This window comes from Nanorana parkeri, unplaced genomic scaffold (assembly GCF_000935625.1).
Source record: "Nanorana parkeri isolate BGI_ZX_2015 unplaced genomic scaffold, ASM93562v1 scaffold1182, whole genome shotgun sequence".
Lineage (NCBI taxonomy): Eukaryota > Metazoa > Chordata > Amphibia > Anura > Dicroglossidae > Nanorana > Nanorana parkeri.
In genome coordinates, this window is record NW_017307450.1 from 485,405 (window position 1) to 509,777 (window position 24,373).

The window sequence follows — 24,373 nt, forward strand, 5'->3', positions numbered from 1 at the left end:
TCTGATTCAGACCCTCTTTATCCCATGAATCTTCTATGGCTCTCCTCAGTTGCTGTTTGTTCCAACACGTTTCCTTGCTAGGTTTGCTGCCTACCACTTTGTACCTTGCTGCCCACAAGTTGCTGGGCTGGTCTGTCCCTGTCTCTGCTTCTGCGTACCGTATTGGTACTATGTAAGCAGTAGATATATGCAAAAAGTTACGAACAAAACGCTTTAACAGTGGTTTAAACTTACCTGTGTTTTCCCCACGTGCTCCCGTCCGAAAATGTGAAAATTCTCGGGCGGCCACAAAGGATCTTGGGGCGCTCGCAGGCACAGTTCACAATTTCGGCCGGGACTCAAGGAGGGACACAAGGTAAGTCTATGGACGTGCGCACCCGCATGCTGACACCGTAGGACAGGTAGTGCCAGCAAGCCCAGAGGAGTCAGCGCTGGATCGGACACCCACCACAGCGCTGGAGAGAAGCCTGAAAACATCAGGAAAGAAGAAGATCGGATTAAGAGACATCATTTAAGGCAAGTGCTTTAATTAACGTTGGGGTGAGGTGAAAAAAAAAATTCACTTTAACCGCTTGAAGACCAGGTGTTTAGATCCCCTACCTGGCCAGGCCATTTTTCAGTGTTCAGCGCTGCAGTACTTTGACTGACATTTATTCCGTCTTCGCTGTACTGAAATGAATTTTATACCATTTTTTGGGGACAGATAGAGCTTTATTTTGGTGGTATTTAATCACCACTGCGGGTTTTATTTTTTACTATATTCAGGAGAAATTACTGAAAATTTTGAGAAAAAAAAAGTTTTTTTTACATTATGCTATAAAACAACTAATATTACCCACTTTTTTGGTAAAATATAAAAGACGGGGTCACGTCGGGTAAATAGACACCAAACATGTCAAGCGTAAAAATTGCGCGCACTCGCAAAGTCGCAAAAAACTAGCATACCCAAAATTGGCAATAGGCGACGCTTTAAAAGCTTTTACCGCTCATCAGTTTAGTGTTATCAGTGATTGATGGTCCTAGAACTATTGCTCTCATTCCGACGTTCGCGGCGATATGTAACATGTGCGGCGTAATGGGTGCAATCTTCGTTTTCGCAGGTATGCGCACCTTACGCATGTTTACATGCGTGTATGTAGGGGTGGGGACTTTAAAAAAAAAATTGTTTTTTTTATTTCTTTTTTGTGTAACTTTAAAAAAATTGGGGGGGAAACTTTAAATTTTTGTACTATTTTTTTTTTTCACTTAACTTTATTGCTATCACAGAGGGGGCTGAGAAACCCCCTTATGTGATAGCAAAAGAGGTGACAGGTCCTCTTTATGGAGACATCAGGGGGTCTCCAAGACCCCTAATGTCACCTAGGACCCCCCTGAAGAAGCTGATGAAGCAGAGATCTGCTTCATCAGCTTCTCTCCAGCATCTGAAGCTGGAGAGTGACACAAGAATGCGGAAGTGATGTAATATACAACACTTCCGCATTCTGACAGCGGAGAGGGGACCGGAGGGAGCTCGTGTACCGAGCTCCCTCTGATCCCCTGTGACAGAGGCACTATGCTGGTCCCGGGCTCACACCGGAGCCCGGGACCAGCTTGACAGCGGGAGGGGTAGAGCCGCGGAGGGGGGGCGCACGTCTCGGGGCTTCATACAAGCGATACGCCGGCTCTATAGCCGGCGGATAGCTTGTATATTAACGGGCATCGCTGCCTCTTTTCAAATAGCGGGGATTTCCCGCTCGCGCGCGCCGGGCGGATGTAACAGGACGTGTATACACGCCCAGTTACATCCAAGAAGCTCCCGGCAGGCCGTGTATACACAGCGGCTGGCCGGGAGGTAGTTAATGTCACTTTAAAGTACAATTAAACTTTCGTTTTTTCCCGCCATATATCTACTATCTAATAAATAAAAAAGTTACCAAAAAGGTAATTACTTCTTTCATGCAGCCTCTTTACAGCCACTTTTTGCCCACGTGCACTCCAGCTATGGCTGGAAGGAATTCTTTATGACAATATTTCCGATGGTGGCAACAGTGGACCATACCTATGCAATGTGTGTTCAAACGGCCGCTTGTAGATTCCACTGGAAGCCCAAGTGACAGGGTGACAACACAGAAGCATAGTTAGGAGATAGAAACAGAAGGGCACCCTATGAAAGGAACAAGGACCTTTATGGCAGGATCCGAGGTAACATTTTAAAAAAGCTGCAGATTCTAAAATATTGAAAATGACTTTTGAAATTACTTTAACATTTTAAAGCTTATATGAGATTTCAGTAATTGGGTTCATAAATACTTTAGGCATCACCATTATTTTTTAATGTGGCCCTAACTGAAACCATATGAGGTGATGGGGCCCAATAGAGAATGAGTGTGCCAGACCTAAACTGTATTTATATTTTTAGTTATAGAATGGTACCAGTATATATTTTAGTATAGAAGGCTAACTATATATACAGACATATTGACATGTGAGGCCCGTATTGGGATGAAGTTCTAAACCTGATGATCCTGTAGGAAGATATCTAACTACACACAGCTGTGTTTCTCCTGTTAATCCAATTAAAGGACACTATAGAGAGCTTTCTGTCTTCTTAAAATAGCTGATAACATGGAACCACAGATTGCACTCCCTTGCTTAGCAGGACAACGCGGATAATGAAAAGGGTGCTAACTTGTCCATAACAACCAATTTTCAACTCCGCACTGCACAAATCACTGTTAGAAAATGATTAGCTGCTATGGGAAACAAAAAATGTTCCGTAACACACTTTCCGTACATAAGCCCCATCATCAACCTTTTTCAGTTATAAATTATACACACAGCCATGTGCTGAGCGAATGCCCTTTGTATGGAATTCTTACCAACAGATGGAGCCGAGAAGCATAAGAATTGCTCCTGAATTCCATCTAGTGGCGGGAATGTGGTGCGATCAACATTTGCCCAGCATATGGCTGGGCAAAATATTTATAAATGGCCCCCATGTGTATTTAAACCAAATAAAAACAAGGTAATATATTTAAGCATACCAATTCATAGATGAGAAGGCAGCATTAGTTTTCTGTTTCAGACTTTTTCCCTTATTTTTCACCTGGAGATCCTACCACTAACACACTTCCTGTCTTAAGGTGCCCATACACTGGTTACATTTCGGCCAGTTTTTAATGTACCGACCAAAATTCGCCATATGTGTGGGTCTGTCGGCTTCCTTTCAACCGGCATTCCTCGATCAGCTGATTGAAGTAGCCGGCTGGAAAAATTTTGTACGATCAGAGCCAGCAGCCAATGAGCTGCCCGCTCTGATGGGGTATTCTGTCAGAATACAATGTAAACAGTGGCGATTCCTCGATTGACACACTGTTAGCGTTGATGGAGGAATCGCGTTAATTTTTTCCGTTCAGCCCAGGGGATGAAGTCACAACGTTCACTGTAGGACAGTATCTATCTATCTATCTATCTATCTATCTATCTATCTATCTATCTATCTATCTATCCTTCTAAGCACTAGGTACTAGGAGTGCCTAGGTGCCATCACATTCCAGGACATGTTCTGCTCATTTTCAGGAGGAATTTAGGACAAAAGGTACACAAGGATACTGCTTATGCACAGTTAGCATTTTGAAATGATCTCTGTAACAAAGATTATTTTCAAGTTCAAGTCCACTTTAAGGATAAGAACTCTTTTTTTGAACAAAAAATAGTATGACTTTTCTTAATTTTCCTACAGGAATGGTGCTTTATTATATTTATATACACTAACATGAACTTTGGGTAACTGGCCTTTGCTGATAAACTAATGAGCAAATAACCATTATAGCCATTAAAGCAGACATTCACCTCTGATAGTCTAACAGTGAATACCATTTTAAATTAGCTTTTCTCTTCCTCTTACTGCCTCAGGTTTCAAGACTAGATGGAGACCCATGGCATGTCTGCACATGTGAGATTTCTGCGTTCTCTGCACAAGCACAGACATGCTGTGGGTCTCTGCAAGTGAGACCACCGACTTCTCTGCACATGCACAGACACGCAGGGGGTTTCTGCTAAGTCTTTGGGACATGCCAGAGACCCGTGGTGTGTCTGTGCATGTGTGGAATCTTTCAGGATGGTGGTGAAGGAGCAGAGTTGGAGCAGAGAACTTGTGAAGTTGTGAGGAAGACAATGCTGGACTCTATGGGCTAGTAAGTATGATGTTTTTGTATTTTCTAGAATGGACAGTTGCTAGAGATGTGAATTTTATTTTTTAGGTGGGTAGAGTAGGGTTGCCACCTTTTCTTCAAGCGAAACCTGAACACTCAAGCAACACGCAGGCATTTTTTTCCTATGTAAATAGCGCCACCCATTCATATGTAAATATCACAGTTGAGACTATTTTCAGTGTGGGGCCAGTAGCCCCTATCTTCATTTTGGTTGCCCCTGTCTGTCTGACATCTTGTGTCCGGGTTTCTGCTGCCATGAAACCCGGACACAGCATTCAAAACCTGGACTGTCTGGGTGAATCCTGGACAGGTGGCAACCCTAGGGTAGAGTGAAGCTCCTCTTTTAGGGTATGGTGAGAAGGGACTAATGAAAGGAGCAGCACAGTAATGACATCACCAAATCTCATTCCAGATCTCCTTTTTACTCAGCTTCCTCATGTCCAATACACTGTATTGAACATGATGACTTACTGGACCTAAGACAGCTGGAGTGGAGGGGCAGCGAGGTTAAAGTGAGTGTTCTAAAATCAAGCCGGCTCTGAGGGATCGGGCGAGTATAACTTTGTTATTTTAGCTTCCTAGACAAAAAGAGCATTTAACCCTTGCAGTGCGAGGGTAGCTCCACTGTAAGGGTTAAGATTTGATTTGCCTGGAGATCTGCTTTAGAGTTAAACTTCATCCAAAACATTTTCTTTGTTTAGTTTTGGAAAGATTGTGAAAGCTAGAACCTCTTTTGGGGTTCAATTGTTATTTGGAGATTTCCCCTCACTTCCTGTTCTGGTGACAAATGGAGAAAAGAGACACCAAAGAGATAACAACAGACGGACAGTTTCTATCCCTTCCTTCTGCTACTAACAGAAACAAAGTGTTTTATTGCTATCTCTGTCTTCTTTGCCACCGCAGGAAGTGATGGTAAATCTCACTAACCGGGACACAGGCAGCAGCAAAGCATGACAAACCTTCCCTTCTCTATCAAAGACATTTTAATCTAATTATCTTGTTTGTTGTTTATATATCGCCAACAATTTACACAGTGCATATATACTGCATGTTCACATCAGGGACGTGCAGTATGGTGCGTGCTATTTGAGGCATTCCACCTGCCCACCCCAGCCCACTGATACTCCACCCCAGCCCACCGCCCCCCAATCTGGTCACCAAGCTATATGTGAAGGGAGGGAGAAGGGAGGAGACAGGGAGAAGGGAGGAGACAGGGAGAAGGGAGGAGACAGGGAGGAGCCGCCCTGCCCCTCACTTGCTCATCACTGGTGAGGCACCGAGATCAATGTAAGCTGCTGTGTAACCTAACTTAGCTATCAAAAGCCAGATGCAGCGCCGCCTGTAATTAACAGGCAGTGCTCCGTCCATAACAGGTTACACAGCAGGGAGGATGTGTGAATGGAGAAAAATCTGTCAGCTTCAGACTTAAAGCTGACAGTTTTTTCTTCAATAATAGTAGGTGAGGCTCTGTCTCACCTGTCTCTCCTGACCGCATGTCCCTGGTTCACATCAGCCCTTGCCCTCAAGTAGCTTAGAATCTAAGGTCCCTAACCCACATCCATACATACCAGGGCTGATTTATACTGAAGCCAATTAACCTTCCAGCATGTCTTTGGAGTGTGTGGGGAAAACGGAGGACCTGGAGGAAACCCATGCAAGCACAGGGAGAACATGCAAACACCATGCAAACAGTGTCCTGACTGGGATTCAAACCAGGCAGCCCCAATGCTGCAATGATGAGGTGCCACTGCACACAAACAGATGAAGATTAGATCACACCAGCCTTCACATTAAATTAACTATATTGAAAATAATGTATTACTTACTAGTAAAAAAAAGTTAATGGAAAGATCTGAATCCACAGCGAAATACTAGCTGGTCATATGCCACTGGGAAGGTAACTTCAAACCAATCCAAAAAAATCATAGGCAGAGGAATGGTGGTACCTTTTTCTGTCTGCCTGTCACCAGTGAAAACTTAAACCCTTCATAGGAGTCACGTGAGTGATAAACAACTTAATTCAGAAGATGTCATAAGCAGGCAGCTCAGCGGATCAGTGGACACAAGGGACACCCATTCAACTGGCTGCTCCAGACTGCTTTAGCTTTTGCCTGGCCCCTGCTTAGGAGCTGTCTGTTCAAGGTCAGTGCTGAACCCAGGTAAGCAATGTTATCGGGGAAGAGGTACAAATGATGCAACAAAGTAGTTATAAAAATAAAATATACATAAAAGTTCTATCTTATCTCCACTTACGAATCTAAACCCCTCACTTCTAATACAACAATGTTGTTTTATTTTGACAGGAACTGTTAATATTTTTTGGATAACTGGATGCATTTTAAAAGGCTCACAGCATCATTTTGTTGCCAGCTTAATGACTCATATTAACCATAGCAATTATAACTTCATACCTATTTATTACTGAAAAGGGAAAATCTGTACCTCACATATATATTCATGTTTATTTATTCTGCAAAAAAAAATCTTAAAATCATTTTGTCTTATATTTTGGTGATTAGAAGGGCTGAATTGCCTAAATGTAGTTTTAAAACAAATATTTTTTATATATGTGTGATGTGTATTTCTAAGGACACTATTGGAATGGGCACAAATATGTCTCAGAAAACCAGTTTAAAATTGAACAGATATTCGATTATATATTTGTAATGGTAATGTAAAGGTATGCATCTGTGGGAAACTTAAAATAACGAAGTAAACTATAAATAAGAGTGCATTATGTGATAGGAAATACTAACTTACAAAATTCCACAAAATGTATATACAAAATAATAGTGAATTTTATAAGCCGTTATTCTCAATTTTCTTATAAGTGGTGCAAAAATGATTTTTTAAATGATATGCTACTTCAATACATTAATCCAGGCTCTAATCCTTAGGACTGAAACCCTTTTGCCCCTTGACGTATCATGCTATTTTATTATTTTGCTTTCCATAAAGCTTTGGCAATACAATTTCTGCAAAGCATTCCTTTAATTTCTTCTTTCACAAATGTTCCCTTATAAACCTTTCCTCTACATAGCAATTTTATTAATAACAGTATCTCAATCCTGACGTATTTGGGATACTCACTGTACGCCACAATTAGCATTGTGGATGGGTTGCTTTGGTTGCTGATATGTTTATTTTCCCCAATGTAGCAAATGCTATTATAAAACAAAAGCCGCATTTCAAATTTTCACTTATCTCCGGAAAATGTTTTATGCATGAGGCCAATATAGGAAAATCACATTTTTAGCTGAATACTAAATGTACGGGTGGGAATTACGCTCTTAGCTATTTGCTTTATAATATGCTTTGCAGTGGTTTTGCTTGGTTTTCATTGAGTGGTTTCATGTTTTGTGAGGCAAAACTATATGCAGATCGTCCATTTGTTAAAGGTAATGTGACAAAATATATAAGGAAGCATAACAAAACACACTATACCAAATGGCAGACATTTATATTTAAAGGTTAGAACCTGGAAAATTAGCTCACTTTAAATACTGTAAGAATAGCTCAATAGCATTCAACCATACTCAGACTTCCACTATAAAGCTAAAGTCAGTTTGTCTGATTGATTGAGGTTGGGACACAGTATTTAGGTGAGCTAATATCATTATTATTATCATCATCATCATCATTATTATTCTTATACAGGATTTATATAGCACCAATGGTTTGTGCAGTGCTTTACAATATAAGGAAGACATTACAGTTACACAATACAATTCAAAACAAGATGGGTAAGAGGTCCTTGTCCTATTACAGTATTTAAGACAATCACCTTAAGCTTTCAAATGAAAATAATTTGTAGAATAAGTTGCATGTGAGTTTATTGTATGAGTTCCTCTTGTACATAAAAGCAGAGACTTGGCTTACAAGAAAAGGTAAAGTAGTCTTTAAGTCAGTTAGCTAATCCCTGATGACACAGACATCTATTCACTTTCCCAGCTTATAATAATATGTTAGCAGGATTTACTCTGAAGAGCTGACAAGATAGGGGTTTGAAACCAAGTGCAGGCAAAAGATGAAATGAAACTAACTAAAAACATGAAACATGCTAATGATATATATGTGCAAAGTTTTTTTTTGTTTTTTTTAAATTGGATAGAATTTCTGTTCCAAACCAAAAATGTTAAAACAGTATTTTTGATTGCACATGAGTGGACGATGGAAGTCAGCAGGGCTTCACCTCATTCACTAATTTAAGGGAAAATTCCTTTGAAAAGTGAACAGACTATTTGCCTTTAGTAAATCAACCCCATGGTGTCTGCCACAGTAGCAATCCAGCCTTCCCGCCCCCTCCCTGCACCTTTTTATTATTTCATTCCAACTATTTTTTTGCCAATCTGGTGACACCATGTGTCCTTTGTCTTCTTGTGGTGGCACTGAAGGGCGCTCACGTAGTGATGTGTAAGTGCTGTTTAGTGCAGCAGTACTGTGAACCCAGGCGCACCTCCAGGGGCTATGTCCACTAAACTGTCAGCCATGTTATACATGAACACTTCTTTTCAAGCCTATCTAAACTCCACCTCACCTGCTAAAATGAGTGTGAGTACGTTTACACATGTGCAGGCTAGAAAACCTTTTGCGTTAGTTGATGTTGGCTTTGGCATCATCCAACAGTTGTTAAAATAATTATGTTTATCATTACCTATAGTAAGTAAGATTGGTTGCATGGGAGGTGAAGTTGTTGGGGTTGTTTTATTAAAGATTGTTCTCTTTGCAAAGTGGACATTCAATGAGTTCAGCAAATAAGGTGCACTGATTTTAAATTACAATTATGTGCAAATGGAAATAAAAAAAGTTGCTTGAACGTGATTGGATAATTGCAGTAAGTACAGCTATACTTTATTTACTAGGCTCATCAAACATTCAGTTTGTAAAGTTAGCATGCGCTTCTAAGGGAGCAGGCTCTTGTTTTTTTAGTAAATCAACCCCCCTGGACTCAAAGGGGCTGATTTTACTAAAGGCAAATAGGCTCTTCACTTTGCAAGGGACTGTTCTAGGGATGCACCGATACCGGTTTTTCAGTATCGAGTACCGATATTTATATTTCGGTACTCGCCGATACGGAGTACCGGTACTGGTATTTCTGCTAGCATGGAGCCAGCTTTCCAGGCAATCAAGAAGCCGGGCGGCGAGTCATAACCCGTCGCCCGGCTTCCTGATTGGTTGAGATGTCTGCTCCATGTTCCCTCGCGGCACTGCCGGTCAGAGGAAATCTCCCTCTGACCGGAATTTCCGGTATCAGGGGTAAGTAACAGAGCATTCAGGAAAGCACGAGTACTCACCCAAATACTCAGTATCGGCACTAATACCATTACAAGTATCGGCATCGGTGCATCCCTAGACTTTTCCCTTAGCTTAGTGAATGAGGTGAAGCTCTGTGGACTTCCATCATCCAATCATGTGCAAGCAAAAATACTTTTTTTTTTTACATTCTCCATGCACGTGACCGGGTATTCTTTGCAAAATGAATGTTCACCACATTCACTAAGCTAAGGGAATATTTCCTGGATATTCATCCAAAGTGAAGAGTCTATTCTGCTTTAGTAAATCAACCCCACAGTGTTTTACAACACTGCTCATAGGCTTTTAAACAATAATACACTTGCAAAACGTAAGCTGTCTTTTGAATTGAATAAAAATACATCTCTAAATTCATAAACATGTGAACCAATTCATACCTCGAGTCTGAAAGTATAAGCCTTGTTTTCTCAAATAGAAATTTTCCAAATATATTTGCTATAGGAAAGGTGTCCACCTGGGGTGGAATTAGCAAAACATTATACTATTTATCCTCCTGTAAGCATTATGCATGCTGATAATACCCTTATTATACAAATGAACAAAATGCACCCATGCTTTAAAATTATAGGCTGGAAATGTATTTGAATATTCATAGGCTACAATGGATTTTTAAATAGATATGGTGAATTTGTCTTCTGACACTGTTGTGCCCTCTGAAGTGTGAGTCACTGAACCGCTGTTTATAAAGCATGTTTGAGCAGGTACTTACTCACCTTCAACTGTTTTTTTGCTTGATACAGAGTCTGAGAAAGAGAGCGAAAGGGAGACCTAGAGGCTGCCATGTCCGTCCTCAATGCAGTACCGTTCATGAAACCAATCCACATTCGGTCACCTCACCAGAGACGGCACACACTGCCTGCCAGTGAATTCCGTTGCCTTTCTCCAGAAGACGCAGTCAGTGTTTTTGAAATAGAGAGAGAAGGTAAGTGCCGCGATTATGGAAAAATTACACTTTAATATGGGCCATTACAGGTATATATGGATGAATTATTTAGGCAGTGTAAAGAGTAATATTGATGTGCAAATGACTGTAGTCCTTCCCAACTGAGTACATATCAATGTAAGTAGCTGCTTGGACAGCCAGGGTCTCAATGTATGTTGCAGAGCTGCTATCAGCAGCTCTTTTATCTCACCCATTGTCAAATACTGGTGGTTCAATTAATGCTTGTTAAAGGAGAACTATGAGGTGAGTGACTTTCACTCAACCTCATAGTTCGAGCCGACGTGTGACAATTAAACTGTCACACGTCGGCTCAAAAGATCGGGAAGTGAGCGAACACATACCGTCGCTCGCTCACTTCTCGATCATGTCCCTGCAGAGAGCCGTGATTGTCACTCACGGCTCCCTGCAGGGATTCCCCCCTCCCTGCTCCGATCCTCCAGAGCTGACTGGCGGAACGGACGGGGGAGGGGCGGGTACAACTGGCTCTGCCTCTAGATAGGCAGAGCCAGCTGTCAATCATGCAGCTGGGTGGATCTCGACAGTAATGTCGTGATCCGTCCCGGCAGCGGCTGTCTCAGTATACCGCGAGCTGTAGCTCGTGATATACTGAGCTTTGCGTCACGGGAGGACACTGGTTGATGTCCTCCCTTGACACTTAGGAGAACTATGGGGAAAAACACTGACCCCATAGTTCTCCTTTAAGATGTAAATTAATGTTGATACATTGTAGTTAGATGTGGCTGTCAGCTGCAGCTAATTACACAGACAACAGAAGAAAGGTGTATTTTTTTTCTAAACAAAGTATTTTCCTATCACGCTTCTTTTGCACGGCTGTTCCAATCAGATCCACTTGTCAATTTTTCCGTTGGACCTGTTTGGAAGCTCAATGTTAGTCTCTGGGCCGGTAGATGTAAATGGATGCACATCTATTTACATCCCATTACCTCTAAATCCGTCTAGGTCCCAAAAACAAAAACGGAAAAGATTTCCCTTTTTTGGACCTAAATGTGATGGATCGGTGGTGAAAGGATGTAAGTGGATGCATGCCTGTTTACACCCGCCTGTCTATAGACTTAAAATGGGGCAGTTAAGGTACTTTTTTTTTTTCCTCCATCACAAGATGGAGGAGAAAACTGAACAGACACAAAAGTGACATCTAATCCTTTCTGATTTAATAGGAAATTCTGTTAATGGATCCCCTGTTGATTGGAATGGCCGCCGCCTATGTGAAAGGTGCCTTAGGCCCTTATTAAAGTGACACTAAACTCAGGAGTTAAACCTTAAAAACGCACTCAAGTACCTTAACTAGTAACAATGCAGTAGCTTATTTGTGTATCACTCAGTTGTAGATCCCCAAATCATCTCATAATTTGTCCTTCCTTCTAGAGTGGCTATTTCTGTTGCCTATGGTTCCTGTGTGTGTTGTACAGTAGCCACCGCCCCAAGCTCCCTCCCGTGATGGACTACAATCTCACATTTAAAAGAACACCTTCATTTAATTTAAAAATAAATGTGCACTTTGTACCAAAAATACAATCTCGGTCATTAGGGTTGCACAGATACCAAGTACAGTACTCGGTACAAGTACGAGTACATGTCCCGATACTTTTGAGTTCCCAGACTACACTAGAGAAAAATTCAAAAGTTAGGAGGCCGGTGTCATGTGTAAGGAGCACACGGAGCTCCTGGGATTTGTACATCTCTGTTTTACTGTACGATTTTGTTTTTATAAATATAAATAAAGGGATGCACAGATACCAGTTTTGTGAGTACGAGTACTGGTACTTGCCGAGTACTTACAAGTACGAGTACTGATACATTTTTGTTTATTGTCATGTGACAGTTTTTCTAAAACAATACAGACTAATGATATCAGGACAGTGGTGGAGCGCCAGAGCCAGGTCCTAGCTGCAACCGCTGCAGCCCTGGTAGTTCTCATGAAAATGCCAAGTATCGCCACTGGTACTTGAAAAGTATCTGTGCATCCCTATCGGTCATAGATGCGGCAAATTGCAGAATAAGATTTGCACTGGATGGTAACATTAGTTTTGTAATTATCCCTGGTCAAACTGTGAAAATGTAGTTTTGTTTTGTTTTACTTATTTTTGCCTTTAATAGGAAATTAAATAAGTCACCAAAAGAAAGCTTTGCTTGTTCAAAGTAGATAATGGAGGGAATTGATCAAAATTGGAGCAGACAGATTCTGGAGAAGTTGCCCATAGTAACCGGTTAGCTTCTATCTTCACTTTGTTCAGTTAAGCTTGGTTGCCATTGACAACTGCTCCAGATTCTGTCTGCTCCAGCTTTGATCAATTCCCCACTATAGATACCTCTCATCTAAAAGTGATAAAGTTATTGCCACATTATTAGGTCCTTAGCTAAAATGTAAAAATTATTCTGGTGCTTAACTGGTTAAAATAAATTTTTATTACACAATTGGTACATTTAATGGATGCCAAGAAAATTGAATACCACTTTTTAAACTTACACAGAAATGTAAACTGTTGCTATTAAGTAACTATTTGCACATTTTGTTCCTAAAATCATGCTTATATTGTAAAACAAAAAATACCCAGAGCCGGCTTAGAGAATTTTATAAATGATTGTTCGCAAAATAGCACAAAATTGCTGCTCTTCATTTTTGTATAAAATCCCAGAGAATATGAAAAAAAAAAACAGTTTAACTTGCACTTCAGAGTCCTCAGATAAATGGTTGTTAGGAGTGCAACATAGTGAACAAAACAAAATCCTCTAATACACAAGTCTTGGAATAAAGAATAAAGAGAACTGGACAAGGTAAAGAGCAGAACAACAAAGGGTGCAAAAGACCTTCATGCATTAAAACTCACAAAGTTTAATAAGAACAGAAATATTGCACTCACAATTCGAGAAAAGTGAAAATGCCTGAAGTGCCTGGGGAGATGATGGAATTCAACAGCCCTCTATGGCCAGCGGCAGGGTTGTATGTATGGGGGAGAGGGGGGGCTCCTAGCTCTCCACTAAGTGACTGGCCTGCCAAATGATACTGAGGGGCAGCATCCCTGCAGCTCAGAATGAGCCTTACTTCCAGGTAGTTGAGGTCGCTATGGAAATTTCAGGGTCTCTGCCCCCTTTGTCAAGCCACATGACAAAAATGCTGTTGCTCTCAGTGGGTCATTCATTTTGGCAGAAGAACAGGTCCTGCATAGTTGAAAGGAGCTTCTGTAGCCCTCAGAGGTCTTTAAAGCTCTAATTTCTCCCTCCTTTCTGCTTCCAATGCATTTTGCCAAAATAACAGAATTCTACCAATTTACCAAAATTTCGAGGAAAATAAAATTCTCACTGTTGCTCAACAAAATCTTAAAGTACATATAAAGGCTCCTGTATGACAGTCCTTAATATAGTTATTTTGTGATGCACAAGCTTTATAAAGTAAACAAAAAACTTTACTTTCCTTTCCCTGGACTGGGCCAAATGCTCCTTAATTTGTGTCTCATAAGCTTCCCGTCCCAGACACTGCAGCTCACACTGGGAGGGTTTCAGTAACAGAGGCAGTGCTGTCAGTCTAGAAAGCAGTGGGCAGGACTAGGTGTGGCCAGGTGTTGAATGACGGGCTATAATCTTGTGAATTAGCAATGACAATGCTTATAGCAACATCATCAACATCTTCTCATCCCACTGTAGTGTAATCAGCCTACACGTGAGTATCAACTCTGCTCTGAATTCAGCAGCAGCGCCGCATTGTTGCCACTCCATCACAGGAAGCTGCATTAGGTGGACTACTGGCAGGTATAACTGGTATTTGTGGAACTTTGTTGGAGGAAGACAAAACTGTAATTGCCAATTGCACTTATTATTAGTACGAAAGACTTACTATGATGTTGCTTGGCCATTGCTTGTTATATGCAGTACATTTCAAACACAGATGTCGGTATGTTCACTATATAATATCAGCCAGTCAATACATCTTGTTTAATGACTCTGATGACAGCTGTATGTACATTGCTGCTGGCAGTAAACCTGTCCAGTCGAGACACATCATGGCAGTGCTGACAGTTCGTCACCGAGGACGTTCTGTGAGAGTGTGATCAATATCATCTGCTTTATTTATACGCCACTATATATACATTCAGGCACCACTTGAATACTGTTAATATGTTTCCTTGCAAGGTTAGAGTGGCAGAACATTACAGGCAGATGAAAGCTACACAGCATTTTATAAACATATGGCAGCAACACTGGTATGCTGTAATCCTCGACCAACAAATTAAAAGAAATGGAATGTTTGCACAGTAAATCTTTAAAAGTCACTCCTGGCATTTTTTTTTTTTGTATTGGACAAAATAGAGAAAGAGTAAAACTGCTGTCACACTGTGTTGTGACATACACAATGGATGCTTCCATGTTCCTCTAATTTATCGTCCTTCTTTATTTTCAACACTGCCTGTCCTAGGGTGACAACACTCACACGCTGTACTGTAGCTATGGAGGAGCAGTGTTGTCTCTCTAGGATAGGAACACCTCCCTTTCTCTTCTTCTCTATAACATAGGTGAAAGGTGTCCTGTAGTCCACATAGAGAGCTGCAAACAATGCTAACAGTTAGCAGTCAGCAGAGTATACCACAAGTTATCAGTTCAGAAGATATCTTGCAGGATCAGGATTTTATTGCAAATATCGAACAGATGTAACAAACACTTTCAATGGCATTTTTATGCTTAAAAGCAAACTATAGGGAAAACATTTTTTTTCCCATAGTCCTCTTAAGGGTCAGGAGGACGTATACTAATGTCTTCCAAACATTGCTTTGGTGCATAAAGGTTATAGAGGTGTAGGAGTGGTTAATACTATTTCTTTGATAGCTTGGATCCAATGGAAATGTAAACTTCCGTTTATAAAAAGATTGATAAAAAAAAAAAACTAAACAACAAAATATTGGTAACTCAAATTACCACAGATTGGTTATACAACCGCGTGCAAAGAAGAATGAATAATCAGAAAAGCTGCCCCTGTGTTTCTTCCAGACACTTATAAATAAGGTCTAGATTTCTTAGAAGGTATTACAAGGCAATCTACAGCGAACCCGTGAGAATATAAATATAGATGCTTCATTGTGTATTTATAGATGCAGGAGTTGAAACTGTCACCTGGGCCCTTGCTTTACCAAGTAGTTAGCTGCTGAACCAGCCATTTAATCTGATCATCAGGGAATTTTTTTTAGCAACTTTGGAAGAGCGGGTTAGGGCACAGGATGCCCATGGGCTTGCAGACTCTAGAAAAGAGACAACAATTATTTTTCAACCTTTACAGATACTGAACCTTTTGCAATAATAAAAGTTTATTAGTTTTAAACAAGAACAGAGAGTAAACAAAAGGTGAGAATAGTCACTACTAGGTATATGCAATACACATTATACAAACAGCATATAGAGAATCAGTCAGTGCAAACATGTATTGCTCAAATTGTCTGTGAAGATGTGCTGTCAGTTCCTCCATGTGTTGCAGTTAATAAAGTTCATCAATCCATTCCTTAACAGAGGGAGGGAGAGTTGATTTCCAGAGCCATGGAATCACCATCCTCGCTGCTCACGGAGAGAGAACCCGGGAGCAGGGAACGGCAACTTCTGATTTTGGTTGAAGTTGGAGGCCCGCAACCCTTTCATATATCTCGAAAACCTGTGATCAGAAGGGAAATACCAAGGGACACGACCAACAAATGTGAAGCAGAGTTCCCCTATCCGATTTTTCAGCTTGAGTATAGTTTCCTGAAAGAACAGGACATAATTAGGAGCATAGAGATTAGAAATATCTTAAGAAAGGTGAACCTCCAAATATTTGATGGAACCATGGGCCTACTGAAAGGGAAAGGACGCTGAAAGGAAACTGTGCTCGGAGGGTAGCATGGTTATATTCAAAGCTACCAATTTGTGCGTGTTTAAAGTACTTAATCAACTAAAGATTTAGAATTTCTGCAGTATAGAGGGGAGCGCTATCCTAGGGTTGGAAACATATAGAAGCAGATCATCTGCATAGAGACCTGCCTTATGGTGTTGGTCACTTATAGGTACACCCTGTATAGATGGGTTTGCACGGATGGCCCTTGCCAGATGTTGCATGGCCAGAACATATAGGAGTGGAGAGAGGAGGCATTCCTTATGTGTTGTGAATAAACACCATATCTGATAGGATCTCAATGATCAGAATTCAAGCTGATGGCTGGTCATACAGGGTCTTCATCATTTCTAGCAAAGAGCAAGGCACACCAATTTATCTGAGAATGACAAAAAAAAGTCGAATCCAGTCTGTCAAATGTCTTTTCGGCATCAACAGACATATGGCACAATGACTGTTTATGTTTAACAGCAAAGTCTATAAGAGAGACAGTATGAATTGTGTCGTCCTGGGCCGATCTGAATGGGACAAACCCAACCTGGTCTGGGTGGATCAATGACGGAAATTGGGGCTGCAGTTGTTGAGAGAAGTTTAGCAAAGATTTTCAGATCTGTACTGATCAGAGAAATTGGGTGAAACCTAGAGCACAATGGGGTGTCCCTACCTTGGACAGAATGTGAGCTACCTGGTCCTGAGGCCTGAGGGGGAAAGAGACAGATATCAGAAATTGTGTTGAATGCAGTTGTGAAAACAGGAGATAAGATTTCCACAAATCATTTCATAAAAGGCATTTATTAATCCATCTGGTCCAGGGCTTTTCTCCTTGGGGAAAAAGGGAAATAATAACCTGCCGTATTTTCAAAGTAGAGAACGGAGTAAAAAGAGAGGGTAGCACAGAATCCAGAAAAGTGGGCAATATAGTGACCTCAATGTAGGCCACAAGAGGAGGTGGATCGGCCAGGACAGTTAGTGGAGATGTAGAGGGAGGATGGGACGAATTATTATAAAGAATCGAGTGATAGTCCTGAAAAGTCCCTGCAACGTTTGAAGCATTATGCTCCCCCTGGCCTCGGGAAGTTTGCATTTTGGAGATAAATGTGCGAGATTTTTTTTAATCCGAATGGATGTAGCCAGTAACCTGCTACATTTGTTCCCATATTCATGAATAAGTCTATTCAAACAGTCTCAATGTTTGACGTATGATTGATCAAGGAGCGATTGTAGCCCCCTCTGCTTGAGCAGTAGAGACGGATAATCTGCAGGGTTATGGCCCTTCTTGTAGGATTGTTTAAGGGTTTGAATGTCCAAAAACAGGGAAGATATTTGCAGGGATTTCACTTTTTCAAGACAATAACACAATTCAAGGCTTCCCATTCACCAGAGGGCAGGGTCTAAAACCATATCTGCATAATCAGAAAGGAGGCATGAAAGGGAAAAACGTGGCCAAATATCCGACATTTCACCAGCACATACAGTATCTGCCTTCCGAATCCCAAATCTCTTGGATGAAATTAAAAGGCAAAGAGGGACGGATTTCCATTGCCACTCCTCGTCTGTTCCTCATAGGATCATTATTCAGGAACCAACTTCAAAAGTGTTTTGTAGGCACCACATGAACTGACGTAGATTTAAAATGGGTCTCCAGCAGAAAGACTATTTGAGCATGTTGTTTGTGCATATAGTATAATATCTGACATCACTTTTTGGGGTGATTAAATTAAATTACATTCAGGGAGCCAATTTGTAAACGTGCTATTGGAACAAAGAATTTTCAAGCAGTGAGAGCTGGAAGCCAGTGGGCAATCAGGAAAGGGAAGAAGAAAAAAAGCAAGAACAGGGAGCAGAAAGAAAAGCAGAAACAGAAAGCCACAACGAACAGAACAAAAGGACAACAGGGCCATAACCTGGAAAGGTTGATAGTGAACCTGGCGAAGCTGACCTGGCATTCTGGGAAATGATCTCCTGGCTGTGAGATACTAAATGGTCCAGAAACTGACTCCTTGGAGAGTCACCATTCTTCAGTCAAAGACCACATTTCTGCACTGCTTCTCAGGCTACTTATTCAGACTGAGGTTCCTACATGATATCCTAATCCCCACACTCCACATACTAGGCCTCAAACCCAGGCCTTAGTCCAAGCACATGGTCACCCTCCTCAATCAGTAGGCCTAAGAGGACCAAACAAACATCATCCCCTGCCATGCAGGAGGATCAGGGGAAGACTGACCTCCCATGGTCGAATTGTTGGGGAGTGCCAGGGACACTCCCCAACAATTCAGCTCAAACAATTCATCCCCACACAGCTACCTCCTCATTGTATCACTTCTTGAATTGTATTGTGATTGTAATGTCTTCCTTATATTGTGAAGCGCTGCGCAAACTGTTGGCGCTATATAAATCCTGTATAATAATAATAACAGCAGGCAGAAGCCAAAAATCACCAGAGCTCAGGTGAATCTCCACAAAGTTGAACTATCAATCAGATTCAGGCAGCCAACTTCTACATTTACATAGACACTAGGATGGCTAAAAAAGGGTTGATATTTTATGCTTTTTCCAGCTCATTAACTTATGAGGTAGTGAAGGATGACAACTCTGATGTCTGTCTCTTTAAACGCCAAGTTGGCCTTGGCAGCCCCCATATTTCTGTCCTAACCAGTTCATTTTATTTAAGATGCGTGAAATGTTCATGTTTGCTTCTGTCTTTCCAGCCTTTATATCTGTGTCCGGGGAATGTCCCCTTCATCTGGATGAAGTTCGACAATTCCTGACCCTGTGCCCCGAGCTGTCACTGGGATGGTTTGAAGAGGGGAGACTTGTGGCATTTATTATCGGCTCCTTATGGGATCAGGACAAGCTCAGTCAGGTAATAATGATGAGGAGAGTATAGGATGCTGTGGATGATTTCGTTGGCCAGTCAGCATTTACAGAGGACATTTAATGCCATCTTTGACTTCAGAGTTACAAAACTGGAGGAAAGAGTCTATGTCTCACGTTGTTTAAATTAGCCATTGATTCACCTGCCGTAAATGTTTGGTGAATGTCACATTCGCTGCTTTATAAATATGGCCCATAGTATACAGAAAGCCCACTATCTTGGCATGGTCATATAAGCAACATTTAAGATTTTTATCACGTTTAAAAAAATCATAGCTGGCTTCAAACTGAAACAGAAAGCTCATTAAAACAGAATTGAAGCCAAAACGTTTATTTGTAGTTTTGGATAGAGTAAGGGAGGGTTATAACTAGGGATGCCCCGATAAATCGGCCGCCAAAACATATCGGCAAAAAAATTGCACTTTTGGCATCATGCCGAAAGTGCAATTTTCTGGCCGATACAGCGGTGCATCCATCTTTCTCTCCTCGCCGCTGGGCACTGCTCTGTGTCTCAGCGGGGAGGAGAGAAACTGTGACAGGCTGCCAAGCGAAGCGGGAGGAGAGCGTTGTGAGCGGCCGGCGTCTCTCCTCCCACACCGCTCAGCCTCCTATCTCAGATCGGCACAGTGATGTGTGGGCAAAGACAGTCAGCACTGTCACAGCAGGCTGAGCTCCGCTCGCTCAGCCTGCTGTGACAGCGTGTCAGGAAAGTGAGCGAGGCCCAAACACTCAGTGATCAGTGATCAGTGATCGCTGAGTGTTTGTAAATAATTGAAGACATAGTATGGTTAATATATCCTCAATTATGAATGAATAGGAAGTAATCTACATCACCTCCTGTTCATTCATAATTGTGGTTATAGTAAACACACAATGTTCTCATGTTATGAAAGAACAGGAAGACTCGGTATAGAGGATTCCTGTTCACTTATAACAGGGGCTGCAGAAAAAGAGATTGAGGACTCAGGGTCCTCAATCTCTTTTTCTATTTTAAATGGGAAATATCAGGGGTCTGTTTAGACCCCTGATATTTCCCTGAAGCCCCTAAAAGTAAAGTAAAAAAAAATGAATCAATAAATAAAAATAAATATAAAAAAATTAAAACGTTTATAAAAAATAAAATATTCGAACAATAGGAAAAAGTTAAAATAAAAAACATTTTCGGTTTCGGCCTTACATTTTTTTTTTATTTTGGTTTCGTTCCGGTTTTGAAATTTTCATTTCGGTGCATCTCTAGTTATAACCAATTGCACTTTAACATTAAAGCAAACCTTGCCATTCCACCAAGCATGTAAACATAATGGTACCCTTACAATGTGCTCCATCAGCTGTCACATGCTCTCCTTCTCCACCCACAATGTGCAGCCTTAGTAGACTAAACGTCACGATTTATATGGGAAGTGGCATTTGACTGTTACATGATGGGCAGAGGTGTCTTGACACATGGGCTGGGATTGACAGCCTGAAATGGCTTCTCTGTGAGGCTAGATTAGGCATCCAAAAGGGGATGTCCTGGGGTCTGACTTAAAATGTATGTCTAGCCATGTTTTTTTTTTTTTTTAAAGAGTGGGGATAGATTAAGATCCCTGTCAAGTTTATACTGCTATTGGTTAGGGAGATGTCTCTTCATTTATTGTCACAGTTTTATTCGACAGGAAATGCAACAGGAATACAGACAGCAATAATAAAAAAAAAAACCTAATATGGGTTCTAGCCTTCTTCTGGTCTTGTGACACTGATTTCTAAAAATAATTGCATAGCTTATTTGTCCAGTGAAACTCTGTATATTGATTTGATGCAAGTTAATCAGGTGCTGTGAGACTGGGGCAAAATGGAATGTTCTTAGCAGGGCTATCCTTTATTTTTGTACACTGATTACTTGCCAGTCTTTGTTTGCTACCTAAAAAGTTCATGGTGGCAGTATACATTGGTAATTGGCACCTTTAAATTTTTTTTAATGAAATTTGAAATTTCCTTAGTAATGATTTGCTTCTGTTATGTTTCCATAATCATCAACCAGTTACATATGTTGTCTCTTTTTCTACAGGATGCCCTCACCCTGCACAAGCCCCACGGTTCTTCTGTCCACATTCACGTCCTTGCCGTACATCGCACATTCCGGCAACAAGGCAAGGGCTCCATCCTGCTGTGGCGTTACCTGCAATACCTGCGCTGTCTGCCTTTTGCACGGCGGGCCGTGCTCATGTGCGAAGATTTTTTGGTTCCCTTCTACTCCAAATGTGGCTTCAAAGCTGTGGGGCCATGTGACATTACCGTCGGACCCATGGCTTTTATCGAGATGCAGTGTCCGGTCAGAGGCCATGCCTTTATGCGTAGAAATAGTGGATGCTAGCCCCCTTCACTTCAAACTCCAAGGCCATTAATTCCTTTGCTTATCAAATGTTGTCACACATTGCAGCGCAATATGATTCAACCTCTGTGCTACCAAAGGGATTAATAAACTCATCGCAGGGGCTGTCCTTAGCATTCCATTCATCGAAAGCTTAAGGTATGTAAAGCCAAAATCAATTTTTTTAGTACGGTTGGCATAATGCCTCACTGTGTAGTTTTCTCAAGCAAATAATTTTTTGTGCATGTGTTGCAAAGTTTCTTACCTGGAGATCCTGCCAGTAACAGCACTTCCTGTTGCAGGATGACAACGCTAAGTTACTGCCTCATAATTAGCAGTAGTGTCGTCAGCCTGCCGTGCAAACTCGTTTAGATATCAGTTGGGTTGCCTATCCCATAGATCTGGTTTGCATCCCGAAGCCAACTGAAGGGGGCTGCTGCTAATTGTGAGTTGTCAGCCTCAAACAGGAAGTGCTGGTACTGGTAGGATCTCTCAGTAAGAAACTTTGCAACAGATTCACAAAGAACTATTTGATTAAGAAAATGTTATAGAGTGGGACATGATGCCAAACATACTGGGAAACAGATTTGGGGTTTATATACTCTTCAAATCTGGTAATTTACATCAGTTGAGTCCCCTGAAGGGAAATTAAGTCCCTGTGTACCTCTTGTATAAAATGTCACTCTCCTCCTTCCCAATTTCACTGTACAAATCCCTATCAATTCACTGTCACAATAAATATGTATTTTCTGTTTGTTTTTTGGCTTTTTTATGCTTGTCTTATTTTAAGCTCCGTTTTTCATACAAGATACATCTACAAAAATGTACTATGGGGCAACAAACTGACAATAGAATGCAGCAAACTGTTGCTTTGGGGACTGCCAGTACCAGTGTCATCCACTCTTCTACAAGTGCCAGATATTTTCTGGGTGTTTCTTCTGTCCTGGAACGCCAGGGCTTTCAAAAATGGGATAGGTAGTCAGGAAATCAGATGGGTAATTAACACCCCTTGAAATCCTGAAGGTGCTCCTTGGAATTGGCTAGGCTGCAAAAAAGTCTCACACGTGTGGTATCTCCATACTGGGGAGAAATAGCAGAATCTGTGGTGTAATTCTAAGTATGCCCAATATGTGTGTAGAAATATCTTCTGAAGAGAAGTTAATGTATAGTGAGCAGGAACAAATACGGGTACAGGGTATAGAGGTGGGCTGAACAGGGGAGAGGATAATAAAAGGACAGTGGGGAAATAATATTACCTAAAACCAATCCAGGAAGTCCAGCAATTACAAATTGTAACACAACTACAAGAAATAATCAAAAACGACATATTAAAACTAAATTAACCTCCTTGGCGGTAATCCTGAGTGTGGCTCGGGGTTAATTTTCAGTACCATAAGCGGTAACCCCGAGCCACACTCGGGATTACAGCATAGCGTTACTTACCTTGTCCCTCGAGCTGCGCTGTGTCCCCCGGCCGATGCCGGCATCCATCTTCCGGGTTCCGTCTCTTGCAAGCGTCGCAAGGGGGCGGAATCGGCGGGAATTTCAAAAGTAAAAATAACAACAATAACAACAAAACAAAGAAAAAAACGGAACAAAATAGAACAAAAAAAGGAAAAAATAATAATCAGACCGCCAGGGAGGTTAAAGGGCTTGTAAAGCGCAAAATGGGACTGCTCCACCAGGGTTAAAAAAACACAAATTTTTGTAAAAGAGTGCAGAGACTGATTGAAAAAAGTGATGTGGTGTGAGATCTGCAGGACGCTGCCCCAAACCAGCCAGGGGGACTGCAAAATCTGGGGAATGAAGATCTGATGAAGGGGGCGTGACTCCCGTAAACGCGTCATCACAGCCTACCCTGCTGGTACACAGGCTTGGCTGTGCAGCTGTCACTGGCTTTTACTTTGGTCCATGTATTCACACACAATGCTTCATTCATGTCGACCTTTGTGAGTATGATTCGCATCTATTATTGCTTTTATCTGAAATAAATCTGCACCAGGAAAGGCGCCCCTAACAGTGTAACTAGGTTTGATTTAAGTTAGAGGAAAGAGACATGTGGGTACCATGCCAAAAAACCCACCTTCAACAAGTTGCGCTCCTTGCTGTGCGATACTAAGGCCTGGTTCACACTGAGCGTATTGTCACAGCGGATTCAGCCTGACCAAAAGTTTCACAGAAAAAAATGTCCCTTTCATTCATATGGCCCCTGTACACACCTAAGTGTTTTGTCACAATAAGCAAAACGCTTGTCACCAGAAAAAGAACATGAGCTTCTTTTTGGCAGATCTTAGCTCATTGGCCCCATATTGTCAATAGAAAACGCTTAAAAAACTTTGTACCCACATTTTGTCCATTGACTTCAACGTATCACAATCTGCTTATAAATACACGTATAACTAATATAGGCGCATGTAAACGTGGAGGAAAACGTTTTTAAGCGTGAATACGTGAATCCGGCCTAAAGGGAAACAAAACTTCCTAACAAAGAGCACAGAGGAGAAGGGGGGTGTTTTAAGAGTATGTTAAATAAAAGCATTCACTGATAAATAACAAATACAAAAGAACAATCAAGTTTATGTGGCTCACTTTTGGACTTAAAAAGCAAAAATACAAAAGAAAAAAACTGCAAAAGAAAACCACTTTTGTAAAAAAAAAATTAAAAAAAATGATTTGGCATTTACAGTTGCTAGATAATCCATTGTATGTCCGTGTGAATGAGGCCTAATGCTGCAGGGAGACCTTTGTAACGCTAAGGCTGGTCACATGACATGCATCGCACGCTTTTTTCCATCCAGCTTTTTTTTTTTTTTTTTAATAGGTGGCCA

General features: G+C 41.2%; 1 protein-coding gene across 1 annotated transcript; it reads left to right on the forward strand.

Annotated features, from left to right (window-relative positions):
- Positions 1-10,235: 10,235 nt before the first annotated feature.
- AANAT (aralkylamine N-acetyltransferase) lies at positions 10,236-21,767 on the forward strand. Its single transcript, XM_018568405.1, has 3 exons — positions 10,236-10,428; positions 19,030-19,184; positions 21,243-21,767. Exons 1-3 carry the CDS (start codon positions 10,287-10,289, stop codon positions 21,546-21,548), a joined length of 603 nt encoding a protein of 200 aa, XP_018423907.1. The 5' UTR covers positions 10,236-10,286; the 3' UTR covers positions 21,549-21,767.
- The last annotated feature ends 2,606 nt before the right edge of the window (positions 21,768-24,373 follow it).